The 16,871-nt window shown below is 37.4% G+C and overlaps 1 protein-coding gene across 3 annotated transcripts in view; it reads left to right on the plus strand.

Annotated features, from left to right (window-relative positions):
- The first annotated feature begins 5,418 nt into the window (after window positions 1-5,418).
- Window positions 5,419-16,871, plus strand: part of LOC143750099 (leucine-rich repeat transmembrane neuronal protein 4) — a 141,559-nt gene continuing 130,106 nt past the window's right edge. The window contains exons 1-3 of one of the 3 annotated variants that reach the window (XM_077242955.1): window positions 5,471-6,037; window positions 12,730-14,294; window positions 14,598-14,784. In XM_077242955.1, the coding sequence (XP_077099070.1) occupies window positions 6,034-6,037; window positions 12,730-14,294; window positions 14,598-14,621 (1,593 nt within the window). In that variant the 5' untranslated portion in view covers window positions 5,471-6,033 and the 3' untranslated portion in view covers window positions 14,622-14,784. Of the gene's footprint in view, window positions 6,038-12,729; window positions 14,295-14,597; window positions 14,785-16,871 lie in introns of those variants that run through there. The other 2 variants (XM_077242954.1, XM_077242953.1) reach the window with 2 other exon arrangements.

The raw sequence follows: 16,871 nt of genomic DNA on the forward strand, positions 1-16,871 counted from the left end.
AAGTAGCCAAAACAACATCCAGATCGGAGGCGAAAAGCTAACCTCGGTCAAAGAGTTCAAATATCTCGGGGCAATAGTCACCTACAACAACAAACTAGATGCCGAATTATACCTACGTAAGTCTAAAGCTTCGCAGGCATTCGGCCGACTAAAAGAAAGAGTCTGGTCCAACAAAGACCTCACCATAAAGACTAAATGTGCAGTATATCGTGCAATTGTGCTCCCAGTTCTTCTATATGGAGCAGAATCTTGGACAGTTTACATGACCCAAGCACACAACCTTAATGCCTACATGATGAGACACCTGAGACAAATTCTAGGCATTAAATGGTGGCACCATATATCAAATAAAGAGTTACTAGACAAAACCAACACACCAAATATGTACGAAACACTAATCCAGCGCAATCTGAGATGGGCTGGGCATCTGAGCAGAATGGACAATAGTCGACTGCCAAAACAGATTATCTACTCCCAGCTCAAGGACGGGCACCGTGGTATAGGCAGGCCAAAGCTGCGCTTCAAAGACACAGTTAAAAGGAATCTCAAGCTTAAACAGATCCCACTAGGCAGCTGGGATCGCCAAGCAAAAAACAGGACTCTTTGGAGAAATCTAATTAGAAGGAAGTCGTCATCGGACACGATGGACAGCAATTGAAGTCAATATTTTGAAATGGTAATGCACTCGATTATCGCAAAAGCCCCGGATTTAGCTTGATGTTTCCACTCACCCCCGCCAGGGAATGATGTTTTCGTAATTACAGACTTTGATGTCAAGCTCAATTTCATGAAAAAGTGATGAGGCTAGGTAGAACTCTCGAAATGTCTAACTGACAATTATACCTACTTACAGTATGACAGCTTGCTCAAAAACTGATCAGAGAAAGTTTTTAGTATATGCAAAATGGTAAAGATTTAGTTTTCGCTTGCTGTGCAAGAAAAGAAAAAAAAACTGGCAAAAATACTCCCATGGATTTACATTGAAGGAGCCATAATATAAATAGACTTACAGGTGGGCTCTTTTGACTTGGGCCTGTAAGCAAACACATAGCAACCATCCAGAATGCCCTAAATGCAGAATACTTAAGCAACAGCATAGCACTCTAGCAGTGATGCGAACCACCAAATCCCACAAAAAACAGTTGTGGTCCTGAGGTGGATAAACCAGCGTAGTCAGGAACACAGACTTTTCTCCTGCATTGACCTCTTTCTAAACTGTTGTTAAAGACTGCAGCTGTTTGGCCTCTATTTCTAGGCAATTGTACAATTGCTGAGACTCAGTGCACAGGGATAAGCTGTTCTCTTTGAAGACAGGGAGGAAACGTTGGAAACACAAGCCTCTTTCATTCTTGGCAACTATACATTTCTCTTATTCAGACATTCACATATTATGTAATGCATATTCTGTAAAATACATATATGGTCAGCTTCTCAGTAATTGTCTTTGCTCAATCAGTTCACTTAGCCTGGAGAGGTTAAATGCTTCTGTTAACTGGCTTGTTAGTTTGAAGGGGACACTTGATGGACAGAAATTGCAGGGTTGTGCTAATGATGAAGCAGGAAATAGCAGTGCCACTCAAACATTTCCTTTGCAATGAGGACAACCACAGGCAATCAGATTCAAGTCCATGTGAAAACCCATAATAATTGATTAGACTTCATTGTGGAATTCATGACAGCAATGTCAATCAAACCCAGGGCCTTGAGGTCAGTCTATGTCAAATTTAAACCTATCTGAAATAATTATTTACATAATTATTTAGATAAAACATATATAAAGAAAACAAGGGATGACTTAATAAGCAGGACTACATCATTGTGATGTTTGTAGTCCTTATTTAGTTACTTAAAGATACACTATATGTAACTTGGCACTCTATAGGTTAATAAACAAAACTGCATGCGTCCTGTGCAAGAACATTGTAGCTAGAGCTACTTCTCTCTGTTTATGTACAGTATATGACGAGTCACGCAGGTGAGCTACTCCGCAGTGGTTGGGATCAAGCTCTGTCTAAAATTGTTTTAATTCAAACTACTTAGGTACAATAAACATAAACTCCAAAATGCTTGCACACTTACTCCATGTTTTTAGTTTGTTGAACGATTTGCATGATACTTTTCATTCTATTGAATTGTTTAGATTGAATGTACTTAATTTAGCTTATTTTAGTCTGTTGTCAATGCAACGCAATACAAGGAAGATGTTGATTGGCTCTGTGAACTGACGTCAGACATGCATGAATCGCGCATTTTCATCTGTTCATCTGGACTTTCATCAGGCACGTTTGCTGGTGAGTAGTAGTACATTTTGCTCTGAAACAGCTAATACGTTATAACACATAGATAAATGAGATGTATAAGATTTAGCCAGTAAAACTATATGTAAGTTTAGGCTGTGTTTACATGTTAACATTGCCATCGTGTTGTATCGATCAGTCGCAACCGAGACTTTTATAAGTTAGTTCTGATACGACATGCTCTTTGGGATCGTCACATTTAAAATCTAAATCTAAAACCTTTTTTGATCAATAATTCTCATTAAACAAATGAACGAAAATGTCGTCTGTTGTGTAGGCCTACAACGATATCTTTTTTCGATGGTGTTTTTGCATCTTGACGGTTTGACATATTAGAAATGTTCAACATGGCTTAAATAAAGCGCAACTTTATCATTAACCTTTTAGAATTGTTTACATTTCTTTCTGAGTGAAGTGAAGTATTAAACAAATAGCTTAAATTGAAATTCGACTGCCCGCAAGAAATACTAGCCCATGTAGTTATGCATTCTAGCCAAAGAAATGCAATCTCGTGCTCATCAGCGTATGTTAGCTAGTACATTTCAGTTAATGCGAGTCTAGTGTATCATGACATGCTAAATAAATAAATGGATAGCTAGATAGTACTTCATTTTGCATATATATTTTGTAGATAACAGATCAAAAAAGATATAATTTTTTTCTTGTTATGTAAAAAGCAATCTAATGTTTTTTTTGTTACTCTGCAGATTCAAGTTCAAAGCAAGGCTAATCAAGATGATCTGGAATGGACAATTTAGACAACATACCCCAGGCTATGTGTCTTCTTTTTGGTTTAACTTACGCACTGCACCTAGACTATCCAAAGTGCATGGGCAACACCTTTCTTTTCATTCAGCAAGTTTTGCTAGGTTTAGGAAAGGAGCTGAAGGGCAAGATTCTGGCTGTTACAAATCAGCTTACCATGTAAACAGGTAAATGCATTTTTCTTCTGGTTCTCTTTCAGAATCGTTAGATAAAAAACGTCCCCTTTCATTGAACTATGCCTTAGGGTTGGACAAATTTTCATGTTCCTTAATAATACAGTATAACACTGTGCTTGCTAAATATTTTGAAAAGTTTTAAAATACTGTTTTAAAGATTTAAAATTTGGTAAATTTGGTAATTGGTACTTAAGATATTTCTTTGTTGTTGTTAGTCTTTGAAAACTGATTTTGATAAGTGAATTCAAATAAATTGTAAGTTCAAAAAAATGATTGTTATCAGTAAATAGCTATTTAAATTAAAGTTTTGGGTTCTGTCTACTCACAACATTCATCCAGATTGTAGGTTTCACATATGTCGTCTGTGCATAACTGTAAGCCTTTACAGGTTGATTGAACTTAAAACATTTATGGAAACTGTAAGCCCTTACAGGTTGATTGAACTTAAAAAATTTATGGAAACTCGTTGCCCTAAAAAAGTTAATTTTGTATTGTTGTTCAATCAACCTGTAAGGGCTTACAGTGAAATAGTCCGAATATAAACACTTATCATAGCTGGTGATTCAGCATAGGACAAAAACACAGGTTGGAATATTGATTGATGATGTACTCGCTCATTAAATAAATTTGGTACATTTTGGAACAAAAAAAAAAAATAGTTAGATAGTGTATACCTTTACCAATTTGAAAACACATATAAATGTATTTTTTTCAAATATTGTATATTTATGGTATATGCATTAATGTATATTTATTGAATAAAGCAGTGTTTGTTATAAATTATTTATTTCTGCACATCTTTATTTTTATTTATTTTTTAATTCATGAGCCTGCCTAATTTTCAATCAAAAAAAAAACTTCTCCTCCCACTTACAATGACATCTCTTCTCTTCACCAACGGTGTTTACCGGCACGAGGGCGGGACAACCTATAACTCACATGAGATGATCCAATCAATTCCTGTCTGTCAATCAAGTATGTCAAGGGTTCTGACCGAGGGTTCTGGCCCTCCATTAACAGCTACGCAACTACCACTTTCACGTTTCAAAAAGTTTGTGATCTTATAAAGCGATCATAAAACTAATCCCTATGAATTGAGCGGTTTCCCTAATTTTCTGAAGAGACTCGATCGCTTTATATAATGAACAGATTGAATTTAGGCTTTTATTCACATATAAACATTGATCAGGGAACATAAACAGAAGCTCAACCGGACCTGCTTGAGGCAGAGAACAAACCTCATTAATTATTGTGGAAGCTCAAACGTGCTGCGTAACACAAGAGAATAACACACGAGAATGGACCTCATTGGGAGAATGAACCTCACTGATTCTCGCACATCAGTCGAACACACTTGAGCTTCCATTTACCACAACTGATGTGTGTGTGTGTTGATGAATGTTTATATATCAATAAAAGCCTAAATTGAATTTAATCAGTGTATAAAGCGATCCTGTCTCTTCATATTTTTTTAAAATGTTCATTTGTGTTCCAAAAATGGATGAAAGTCTGGGTTTGGAACAACATGAGTGTGAATAAACGATGACAGTATTTTCATTTGTGGGTGAATTTTTATAATTTGTATCCCACGTATGTGTAAATATCTACTTTAAATAAATAAACGTTTAAAAAACTACATTTCACACCATCCTCTATGGAGCAGCAGGAGAATGCTAAAATAAATTGCATGATACATAATGTAGGCTACTCACCTATGAATAATTTGTTTTTAAAAGTTTGAAGCTGAAAGAAAGAAACATAAGAAACTGTATATCGAGACACTTTTATTTCAAATAAAAGTGACACATTTTCACAAGCACTAAAACGCAGCAATCCACACAAAGTCGAAATTCAGTTTACATTTATTTCTGAATAAAGAATCTAAAACTTCAAAAGGAACATAGAAGCAGTACATAAAAAAAGATTTTGATATTTGTTATGATTTCTTGGTCAAGAAAAGACCAAGCTGGATTCAGCTCTTCAGCTGGATCGAGTGTTCTTCTTTTATGGTAGTCGATCTAATAGACTTGTAGTGTCACCCACTCGTTTTCCTCTGGAAATATCGAGTGAGAGTGAAATGAGAGGAGAAGAGATTGCTGCTGGAGATGTCAGTTCGCCAGAAGAGGGCATTCGGATTCTGTCTGACAAAGTTATGGTGCGACAGGCGGTTGTGGTTAACCACTCATGATCGTGCTGCATCTCTGTAGCTACTGTCGGGAACTGTACAGGAGAGGAGAAACATTCCCGATGGAGTGGAGGACTCTTCTAAACAATATTCTCTGAATGCAATAATTTAGAACTGGATTGAAATCTCTTAAACATCATAATTCTTATTTATAACAAAATATCCACGGATTAATCTTCGGTACGCATCATCAGCTCGGGAAAGACAGTGTTTGCGCATTATGCTGCGATGGAATACGCTGAGGTGGAGGGGGATTGCTGGGATTTCCATAAGTTTGACTTGTGGTAGATAACTTGGATTTGGAATCGCGCGTCTTCGGTTCTGTTTGTGACTTGATGTAAAAATTTTAGGATTTAAAATGGATTCTTTCTGTTCGAGTGGATGTTTATTATGAACATTTTGTTTTGAGGGGAATTAAAAGATATGGTCAGTGGTCAGTCAGGGGAGACTGAAGATTTCCCGCGTCTGTTCTGCGGTGGAGGACTACAGGCGGGAACGTGCGCGTGTGGAAGAACCGAACCATCTGAAGTGAGCGCGTGCCATGCCGTTTCGGGTCTCGAGCGGTAGAAAGCTGTAAAACCTGTGGCGAGGAGTTGACTGAGACGCGGTGATGGGTAAGTTTGACTATCACTCGGACATAAGTGAACATGGAAACCACGGTAGATGTTTATGGTGATACATCAGGGGGACATTTCCTGCAGGTGAATAATTTTTTCATTGAGATGTGAATAGTCTTCAAACGGTGTCTATGCATTAAAATAAAAGAGACCGCATATCTTACTCTGATAAGCATAAAAGGTGTATTAGTCCTATGCATGCATTCATATGGTGTTGTCTTTAAGACAATTTGTATGCATATTTATTTTGCATATGATAAGCACCTATGCTACATATTTCGTGATCAAATCTGACCCTGCATTCACTTCAGTTCACAGTATGATTCTGGTAAGGTAGGCTACAGTCAAGTGTATCAGTCCATTTATTTATTCGGTGGGCATTTATTCGATGTTAATCGATGTTAATTAAGTTTATTCAGATTTTTCGTTTATAAATGTTCAAGTGTCTGAAAACTAGAACTGATCTTTGACTTTTTTGTCCAATAATATTTAAATGATTATTTAGGCTACTACAACAAAAACATGTGTATTTTGATGAATATTTTATTTATTTATGCTGCTTGTAATATATTGTCAAAATGCAAAATATGTTTAGAAAATGTATGTATTGCTGTTATTTATGCCATTATATTTATGCAAATCTGTTTGCTGATCTGGTAGAAAATTGATTTTCAATCTTTGGTGTGGACTGATATCCCCTCGTGATAAGGTGTAAATGTTAAGCTAGATATGTTTCACTGGAGAATGAATGGTTATATGCAAAGTTTGAGTGTCTAAACTTTAAATTGAATAGCTAATTGTAGGCCTACCTGTAAACTATGTTGTGATTTTCAGTTGGGATCCAAACTGTGCCATTCAACCATAGACATGACAACCAATTAAGTTGGAAAGTGTGAATATTGGTAAAAGAAAAAGTCAACTGATTATCAGCTTATTACTCGTCATCTCTCACTGATTTAAATAGCAGACTTATGCCAAATCATTTTTTAACACTCTAATGCTAATTGAACCTCATTTTTGGCAAAAAGGCAATTTCTCAGAGTGTGCCTGTGCATTATTGATAGTGTGGAGATCGTACTGCGATAGTTAATATTCTTTCTTAGATTTATATATGGTATTGGAAAAGGTGCACATTATGTGCATGCATTGTGCTTGCATCAATGCAAGTGTGCATACAATGCCTTGAAGGCTTATTGTATAGTTTTGCATAAATTACTTGTTTGAGCAGCTGGAGTTATTTCTTCATCAAAGAAATGTGAAGCCATAGATTTTATTCAATGACAGAAAAGCAAACTGACAGTATCCATTGCTTCAGTGTTAACAGTGTGATTTTCGATGTTAATTTGCATTTGCATTTGGCTTTTATTAACAGATGCATGTCACATTCTTACAACATGTATAAATATTTACCAGAGATATATTTCTTACATGTTTTTCATGATTTCTACTACACTCATCATTATTTAACTAAGCACTGCAATTAACTGTAAGTCACAGACCTTCTTATGGCCACATTAGAGTACTTGATTATGGATGTGCTTTCAATCATTTTACAGGGGCTATTCGACAGATATGTGACCTGCTCTGATTGTTATTCGTTAGCAGCGTGTGGCGAGATGGCCTTCCACAGCTCGTAAAATGATGAGCTATGCTTGCTGCTTTGCGGCACTGTAGTGGGAGATCTTGACAGCAAACATAAAATAACCAACCTGGTAAAATTTTGGAGCATCACTGTGAAGGGTATGTAGGCATATATAGAGGCAAAATCAGTTTTACCAAGAGAAGAAAAAGTGTAGATGCATCTAAAATAAGAAAAGTGGCAGATCAAGTTTGTTACAAATTAATTTTCATTAGACTTCACATGGATCATTAATTTTATCAGCGTCATTTCATTAGCAAATGTCATTAAGCTGATACAGTCTGATTGTCTGGTTAGTGTGAATGGAAGCCAGTGACGTAATTACTTTATTGTACTGCAGCCTGCTTGTGCATCAGTTGTTGGTCTACGCTCATAGACATCAGCACTTCTGTGCTTTGTTTTTGTGATTGTTATTAATCACAATCAGTGGATCCCAAAAATAGTTACGGGACACTATGGACACTGAAGCCACACGCAGAAATGTATGAATGTCATTGTGTTAAATAAGAAGAAATCAAACCAAGTGACATTTTTAGGTTCTACATGATAACAATAGATATGGTTTTCAAAAATTAAGACAGTTATTCAGACATTTTCTGGTTGTTAACTGTTTAAATGACTTAATACATCCACTATTAATCACATCAAGATCAGCAAGCTTTTTGAGGCCAAGGTATATTATAAATAAGGAACAGAAGGTGCATTAATAATGTTCTTGACTATTTAAATGTTTGGTCTTGATAAGCTGTTAAATGCAGTGAAGTACCGTATTTTCTCCTTTTCAACCTTAGAGAACATCTGGTAGAATTACTTTAACATTGTATAGATTCAGATAAACCATTTGGTTCCATGCACGTTTCTAAAGGTGTTATTTTGATGGTTTTTGCAATAAATTTGTCTTTAAGCGAAATGTATATTTTGATATTTCATATAACCACTTTCCTGAATTCTTGTTATCAGAATATTAATGTATCATCACCACATTGTTTGTCTCAGACAGACAGATAATGCCTCAGGAACTTTATTTCAGAATGCTATTTCTAGCCAGCTTTGTAAAAGTTGCATCAGGGATGGAATTGAAACCCTTTTACAGCAACACAGTGTGGGTATGAAGGCCGGAAAGAAACAGCACAAATGATAAAATCCCATTACTGGAAAATGTCCACACTTTAGCCAAGACCTTCACATAAAGAACATGCGTATTTTACCCAGACCTCTAACCTCTTGATCCAATGTTTAGTTGTGAACTCACTGCTGATATAATGCCTCACTTCAACCTCCCATTTGTTTTGACAAGAACAACAGGCCTTCCTATGTGTATTAAGGAAAGATGGACAAAGGCTGCTAGCAGAGTCACTGAACATCCAGGCAAATATAACTGATTTGGTTGACTGACAATCATTTAGATTATAATTAGCGACTAATACGATGGCCGAGGCATATCTCTCAGGACATTTCCTTTTATACTGTAGTTGGCTCATGTCCAAGCTTATTGGAAGACAGGCATGTTTGCCATTGCCAGAGAGAAGAATTAAACAACATAGCATGACTGGATTGATTTGCACAATCACCACTGTTAATTGGGTCCTGTGTGGTATCATATTGCTGTATAAATGTAATATTTCAAGGGTTTATAATCACAGAACAATTACAATATTTCTTCTCTCATTAATCGTCTTAATCTCTGCTTTGAAACTACTCAACAATTAGGGCTGGGCATTTTCAACTACCTCATAATAAAATGCACATCACAATGCACATTTCACGATTCAACATGTCGCAATATATCACAGCGTCCTAATAGGATCACGATTGAATCTGCACCAAACAATTGAGAGTTATTTGTCATGGATAGGGCCCTATGAAATCCTTTTTATTTTTTCTCAAATTCCGTTTTATTTTTTTTCAAATTCCATTTTTTGGGATTTATTTTTAGCCCTTTTGGATTTTTCGGATTTGCTTGTTTTCTTTTCACTTCTAAGCAGTATTGACCGTTAAATTCAGTTACACAAACTCACAATTCAGCTTTTTTATTTAAACTCTTAATATATTCAGCAAAGTACATTCAAGATTCTCCAAAATTAAGCCAAACCTTCAACAAATCTCTTGCCAAAAAAACAGTAACATGAAGGTAACAGTTACAAGGTAGGATTGATGAATATTAAATCAAAGATTAAATGCAGACATGCTGCAGGGAGACAGAAACATTGAAACAACGATATGTGCCTGACAGAAAGCCAACACAATGACATTAAAACCACTTTTCCTAAAGTAAAAAATTCTTTATAACTACTGGCATACATAATTTATTCTTTCAAGCAGACATATTAACAAACATATTAAAGCTATTAACAAACAGTGAATGCTTTTCTCTTTTTCTTTTGTTGCTTGACACGGACCGCATTAGGTTTATTACCCACTGTCACTTTAAGACGTCGGATCATGTCCAATGACATGCGATCTCACTGTGATGCACATCCGATACCTCTCACAACTGTTTAAGACATAGCCGACATAGTTTACGTGAATACTCTCCAAAACGGATATTTAGACATAATGTTGTGTGTATTTGTCTATTTAGACACGAAAGAGAGCTCAATGCAGTACTAGCGCGCTGTATGGCTGCGCGCTTCGGGTCGGGTCTACTCATTCTCCCAGACGTTTACATCGGGTCGGGTCTACTCATTCTCCCAGACGTTTACATTTTTTTAACGTTTTATGAGACCGCTGGTTAGATCAGCACGTTACAGTATACAAATGGACGCATCTACCACTAACGCAGCCCCCGTTAGCTCATCAGAAGCCACTCGCTTCGACATTTTTTTCCCTACGCGTGAACGTGAGGTTGTATGGTTACTAGGCAACATGTTTAACAATGCCATTTGGCTACGGTTTAGCTAGAGACCTTTCTACGTTTGTTGTTTTAAACTGAAAAATGAGAAGGAAGTAAACAAAAATTTGTTTATTTAATATGTCAACAAAATATATGCAAATTCCGCGTTTTCACGTGTAAATTCCGTGATTCGTCCACGTTTTCCGCATCACGGAAATCATAGGGCCCTACATGGAAAGTGAATCTGCTGTATCTGTTTTAAACTCTCTTGCACTGTTTGCTTTAGAGGTCGACCGATAGTGGATTTTACTGATACTGATATTTAGGTTTGACCGTACATGTCGATGACGGATTTTTCAACCGATATTTTTTTGAATGGATATTGGATTAAAAACAAACATAGCACTCCAAGTAAAACAGTGCCGAACTGGAATGTGCTAAATTAAATAAATTAAAATGAGAAGTTATACAGAATGAACTCTACAGAAAATAATTTAAACATTAAAATACTACAGGTCAAATGTGTGTTTCTTTAGCTATAACCTAGAAACATAGCCTATGTAAATTTCATATAACACTTTGCAAGTCCCATTTGTTAACAAGGATGTATTAGCTAGCTTTCATTAACTATATGCATTATTCGTTTTTACTCCATGTATTATTTGAGCAATACAATTGTACCTTGGTAATAACCTAAGGTAATAACAGATCAAATAAATTAAAACTCAATTTAAAATGTATTTGTTACGATGGTGGTGAGGTTGAAGCAAGAAGGAGGCAGGGTCCAAATGCAGCATACACTCTTTATTAAATAAACTTCAAAACTAGGCGAAGACTCGGGCTAGGAACAAGACTCTGGAACAAAACAACAAACCTCAAACTAACTGCATAACTGATCAACACTACAACATCAAGAACTCACAAAGACTGAACAAGACACAGGGCTTAAATACATACTGGACTAACAACGAGACAAGGGACACCTGTGAACATTTAAACAATCAACCAATGACACAACAGATGGGGGAATACAAGGCAAGATCACATGACTAGAACAGGGGATCACATGACAGACAAGAACCAGGAACAAGAAACAAAACCAAAACCGTGACAGTATTATTAAATGTTGAAATTAACAAACTAACAATGAATAATACTTCTACAACATTTATTAACCTTAGTTAATGCTAAAAAATGTAATCTTATTGTAAAGTGTTACCATTTCATATAAATGAAAGGAGTCGTGCTTAAAGATGGCCATCTTTAAATATCTGCAAATGCCAGAGCATTAAAATTGCATACATGTATATTAGGCCTAAATGTATAGTCTATTACTTTATTTGCTTCTATATTAGAACACTTGATGATTATCTAATCAAAATAACAATATGTATTGCAGTGATAAAAAATAATTGAATCGAATGCGTTTCTGATTTGTTTGTTTCTGTCGGCTACATGAACATATCAATGTTGAGAAAGCAATCACATCCCTAGCTTTAAATATGTAACTTTGCCGGGTAATGAATGCATAAAATTGTCCAGCTTTTATAAACTAATGGTAACATTTGCGACATTAAACATTATTGGGTCAGGTTTGGGTGTGTTTTTGTCACATTGTTTTAACCGCTTGAGGTACTAATAAACGGCAAACATACTTCTGTTCTTTCTCTGCTAATGCAGCATCTAATCAACAAATTAATTACTTTATAATGATATGGCAATATGTATATGCACATCTGAGTGTCAGCGCTCTCCGTGAAGCGTGTTCTCTCTGTGCAGCGTGCAGCCTCACATGTTACAATAAACAACAGGAGCTGCCAGTGATAGTTATTATTCCGCCTCTAGAGGTCGCTCTCGCTCTGTATAATGCCAGCAGACTCTTCTCAGTGCTTTCGTACTGTGTAATGACAGTGCACCCTTCTCAGCCGCTCCAGCAACGGACGCAACCCGGAAAAATTATCGGTGTGGATTTTTGCCGATAATGATAGTTGCACCAATTAACTATTGGTACCGATATTTTGGCAAAACCGGTGAATCGGTCAACCTCTAGTTTGCTTCACTTTTGCCCAGTATTGTGTCTAGTATTGTATGTACATTGAATTGAACTGAATAATCCCGTTTGTAATGGCATGATTTAGGTGTTATCAAATTATTTCATATATTTGTGCATTCAGAGAGTAAGTAGTTTTTTGACTGTTTTTTCTATTTGCATTTCAGGCTTTGCCATGAGGCACCGCTGGTTCATGGTGCCACTGCTAATGCAGGCATGGCTCTCTTCCACTCCATGCTTTGGTGAGCGTCCTTGCCCTCGGAGCTGCCGATGTGATGGCAAGATTGTATACTGTGAGTCTAGTGCATTCCGTGATGTTCCCAAGAACCTCTCTGGTGGCTGTCAAGGCCTGTCCTTGCGGTATAACAGCTTGGCAAGCCTAAAGGCTGGACAATTTGTTGGCCTCAACCAGCTCATTTGGCTGTACCTGGACCACAACTACATTGCCAATGTAGATGCACGTGCTTTTCAAGGGATACGGAGGCTCAAAGAGCTAATATTGAGCTCCAACAAGATCACAATTCTGCATAACACCACATTTCACCTGATACCAAACTTGAGAAACCTTGACCTTTCTTACAACAAGCTACAAGCTCTGCAGCCAGGACAGTTCCAGGGTCTACGCAAGCTACTTAGTTTGCACATGCGCTCCAATTCCCTTAAGAATCTTCCCTCTCGCCTTTTTCAGGACTGTCGTAATCTTGAGTTCCTTGACCTTGGCTACAACCGTCTGCGCAGCATTACTCGCAATTCAATGTCTGGCCTGCTGAAGCTAACTGAGCTGCATATTGAGCATAACCAGTTCTCCAAAATCAACTTTTTCAATTTCCCACGCTTCTATAACTTACGTGCTCTTTACCTACAGTGGAACCGCATTAGGACCATGAGTGAAGGCCTTACGTGGACCTGGACATCATTGCAGAAGCTGGACCTTTCAGGAAATGACCTGCAGGAGATAGATGCAGAAGTGTACCGGGCCATGCCGAACCTGCAGACACTTAACCTGGATTCAAACAAGCTTGTCAATGTGTCTCAAGAAGCTGTGGATGCCTGGATCTCTCTGACTGCAATTAGTCTGGCAGGAAATATGTGGGACTGTGGACCAGTTGTTTGTCCGCTAGTGGCCTGGCTGAGAAACTTCCGCGGAAACAGAGAAATTAATATGATTTGCGCATCACCCAAAGAAGTTCAAGGGGAGAAGGTTATGGATGCAGTTGACGCCAATAGAGTTTGCATGATTGCCCCTGCTATGCCATCAACCGTAATTGCTCCCTCTACTCCTTTGGTCGCCTTTGCACAGACCCCAGCCAGCTCTTTTGTCCCGACTCTTAAATCTGGAGACAGCAGAGGGGGCCTGGGGACATCCTTGGAAGGTACCATCTCTTCAGCACCTTCTCAGCCGGCTGTCCCACCACCTGAGCAAGACTTCGAACCAGTATCATTCCACAAGATAGTGGCAGGAAGTGTTGCCCTTTTCCTGTCAGTTGCTATGATCCTCCTGGTAATTTATGTCTCGTGGAAGCGCTATCCAAGCAGTGTAAAGCAGCTGCAGGAAAACTCGGCTGCAGCTCGGAAACGTCGGAAAAAGTCCCGGGAGACAGAGCGCACACTCAGCACACCATTGCAGGAGTACTATGTGGACTACAAGCCTAATAACACAGAGGGCACTGATGTGCTAGTCAATGGTACTGGACCATGCACCTACACCATCTCTGGTTCCAGAGAATGTGAGGTAAGACTCCATACCTCGACTTATAATCCATTGGGTTTGGTGGGAAAAGAGGTTAATTCTTTAGCTGCTTTTAAAAAAGTCCTTCTGTTCTTATGCTGTTTTGATGCCATTTTTAGAAGATTGTTGCATGGGAGGGATGTGTTTTTGGCAGGGATATAGTTTAGGAGGGACACGTTTTTAAAATGTTTTTGGCACAGTATGCGATTTTTTTAATCTTGGATGAGGTGTTAATTTACAATTACATATTGATTTGTTAGTACATATTTGAGGCGTCCTGTTAATTAATTTGATTTTTTCTTTTAGGAGCAGTTTTATTCTGGGCTGTAACATAATGCATGTAAACAAGTGTACCTGAAATACCTTCTTCTACCTGGTAGGCATCTACTTGAAGATGATAGGGTGGTTTTAATTATGCTCCCTCAGGCAGGCTCTTGCTTGTTCTTTTATCCCATAAAGATTTGTGATTCTTTGAAAAAATCAGCTATAGTAATCACAGTAGGGCTGCTCGATTATGGAAAAAATCATAATCACGATTATTTTGGTCAGTATTGAAATCACGATAATGTAACAATTATTTCACATGACTTTGGGTACATGTTGCATTTAATTCAATTCAATTCAATTCAAATTTATTTGTATAGCGCTTTTCACAATACACATTGTCTCAAAGCAGCTTTACAGAAATTGCATTTCGGAAATGTACATAGAAAAATACAGTTAGTTAATCAAGTATTAATTTATGGCATAACATATCGCCGGCTTTGAGTCGTCTCTTCACAGGCGTCGAGTCGTCTCTTCACAGGCGTTGGGGCATCTGAAGTCTCCGTGAGAGGCTGGATACAAACTGGAGCTGACGAACGCTATTTACCTCGGGACTAGCGTCCCGAGATAACAGCAGAAAGGCAGATGGGAAATAATTAGCATAGCTGATGTTCATAATGTTAATGCATTCGAACTGATTCAGCAGTATCAAAGGTTAAGCATTAAGTGAATGCTTGGTTAAAGAGATGCGTCTTTAATCTAGTTTTAAACTGGGACAGCGAGTCTGAGTCTCGTACAATATCAGGAAGGCTATTCCAGAGTTTAGGAGCTAAATGCGAGAACGCCCTCCCTCCTTTAGTGGACTTAGATATCCTAGGAATGACCAGAAGCCTCGAATTTAGTGATCTTAAAGAGCGCGATGGATTGTATGGCGATAGAAGGTCTGTTAAATACGCAGGAGCTAAACCATTTAGGGCTTTATAGGTCAGTAGGAATACTTTGTAATTGATACGTAACTTAATAGGTAACCAGTGTAGAGATGATAAAATAGGAGTTATATGATCATATTTTCTTGATCTAGTAAGAACTCTAGCAGCTGCATTTTGCACTAACTGTAGCTTGTTGATTGAGGATGCAGGACAGCCAGCTAATAAAGCATTACAGTAATCGAAAGTCGAAAGTCAAGTTGCGGTCTAGTGTAACACCCAGGTCTTTTACTGTAGTGGATAAAGTAACAGGACATCCTTCTAAATTAAAGTTGTATTGTAAGGGATTTTGTGGGTAGTTTTTTGGACCAATAAGTAGTACCTCCGTTTTATCTGAATTTAATAGCAGGAAATTACACGTCATCCAGCATTTTATATCATTTAGACACTCTGTCAATTTAGATAAGTTAGTGTTTTCATCTGGTCGTGATGAGATATATAATTGAGTGTCATCAGCATAACAGTGGAAATTAATTCCATGTTTTCTTATAATATTACCAAGTGGCAGCATGTATATTGAGAATAGCAGAGGGCCTAACACAGATCCTTGCGGCACTCCATAGTCTACTGACGTTATCTTTGATTTTTCCCCATTTAGACAGACAAAATGTTAACGGTCTGATAAGTAAGATCTAAACCAGCTTAATGCCTGTCCCTGAACACCAGTGTAGTTTTGTAGTCGATCCAGGAGTATTTTATGATCGATAGTGTCGAACGCAGCGCTTAGATCGAGTAGAACTAGTATTGAGATACAGCCTTGGTCAGAAGCTAAAAGTAAATCATTTGTAATTTTAACTAGCGCAGTTTCTGTGCTATGATGCGGTCTGAATCCCGACTGGAATTTTTCATAGATATCATTTTCTTGTAAGAAAGAGCACAATTGAGCGGACACAATTTTTTCTAGTATTTTAGACATAAATGGAAGATTTGAGATGGGTCTGTAATTTGCTAAGTTATTTGGATCTAATTGCGGTTTCTTAATGAGAGGTTTTATTACTGCCAGCTTGAATATTTTTGGAACATGACCTAAAAATAAAGACGAGTTAATAATATTAAGAAGAGGCTCTTCGACTACAGGTAACACTTCTTTCAGTAGTTTAGTGGGTATTGGATCTAATAAACATGTTGTTGGTTTCGATGCAATGATAAGTTTATTTAGCTCTTCCTGTCCTATAGTTGTAAAGCGGTGTAGTTGTTCTAGAGGGGCCATAATTGAGGCTGAATCATAAGACATCATAGAGGATTGTATATTTACAATTGTGTTTCGGATGCTTTCTATTTTCTCATTGAAGTAATTCATAAAATCATTACTACTATATTGTAATGGAAT

Source organism: Siphateles boraxobius, unplaced genomic scaffold (genome assembly GCF_051911475.1).
Source record: "Siphateles boraxobius isolate OS27281-9 unplaced genomic scaffold, OSU_SipBor_1 25, whole genome shotgun sequence".
NCBI classification, from domain to species: domain Eukaryota; kingdom Metazoa; phylum Chordata; class Actinopteri; order Cypriniformes; family Leuciscidae; genus Siphateles; species Siphateles boraxobius.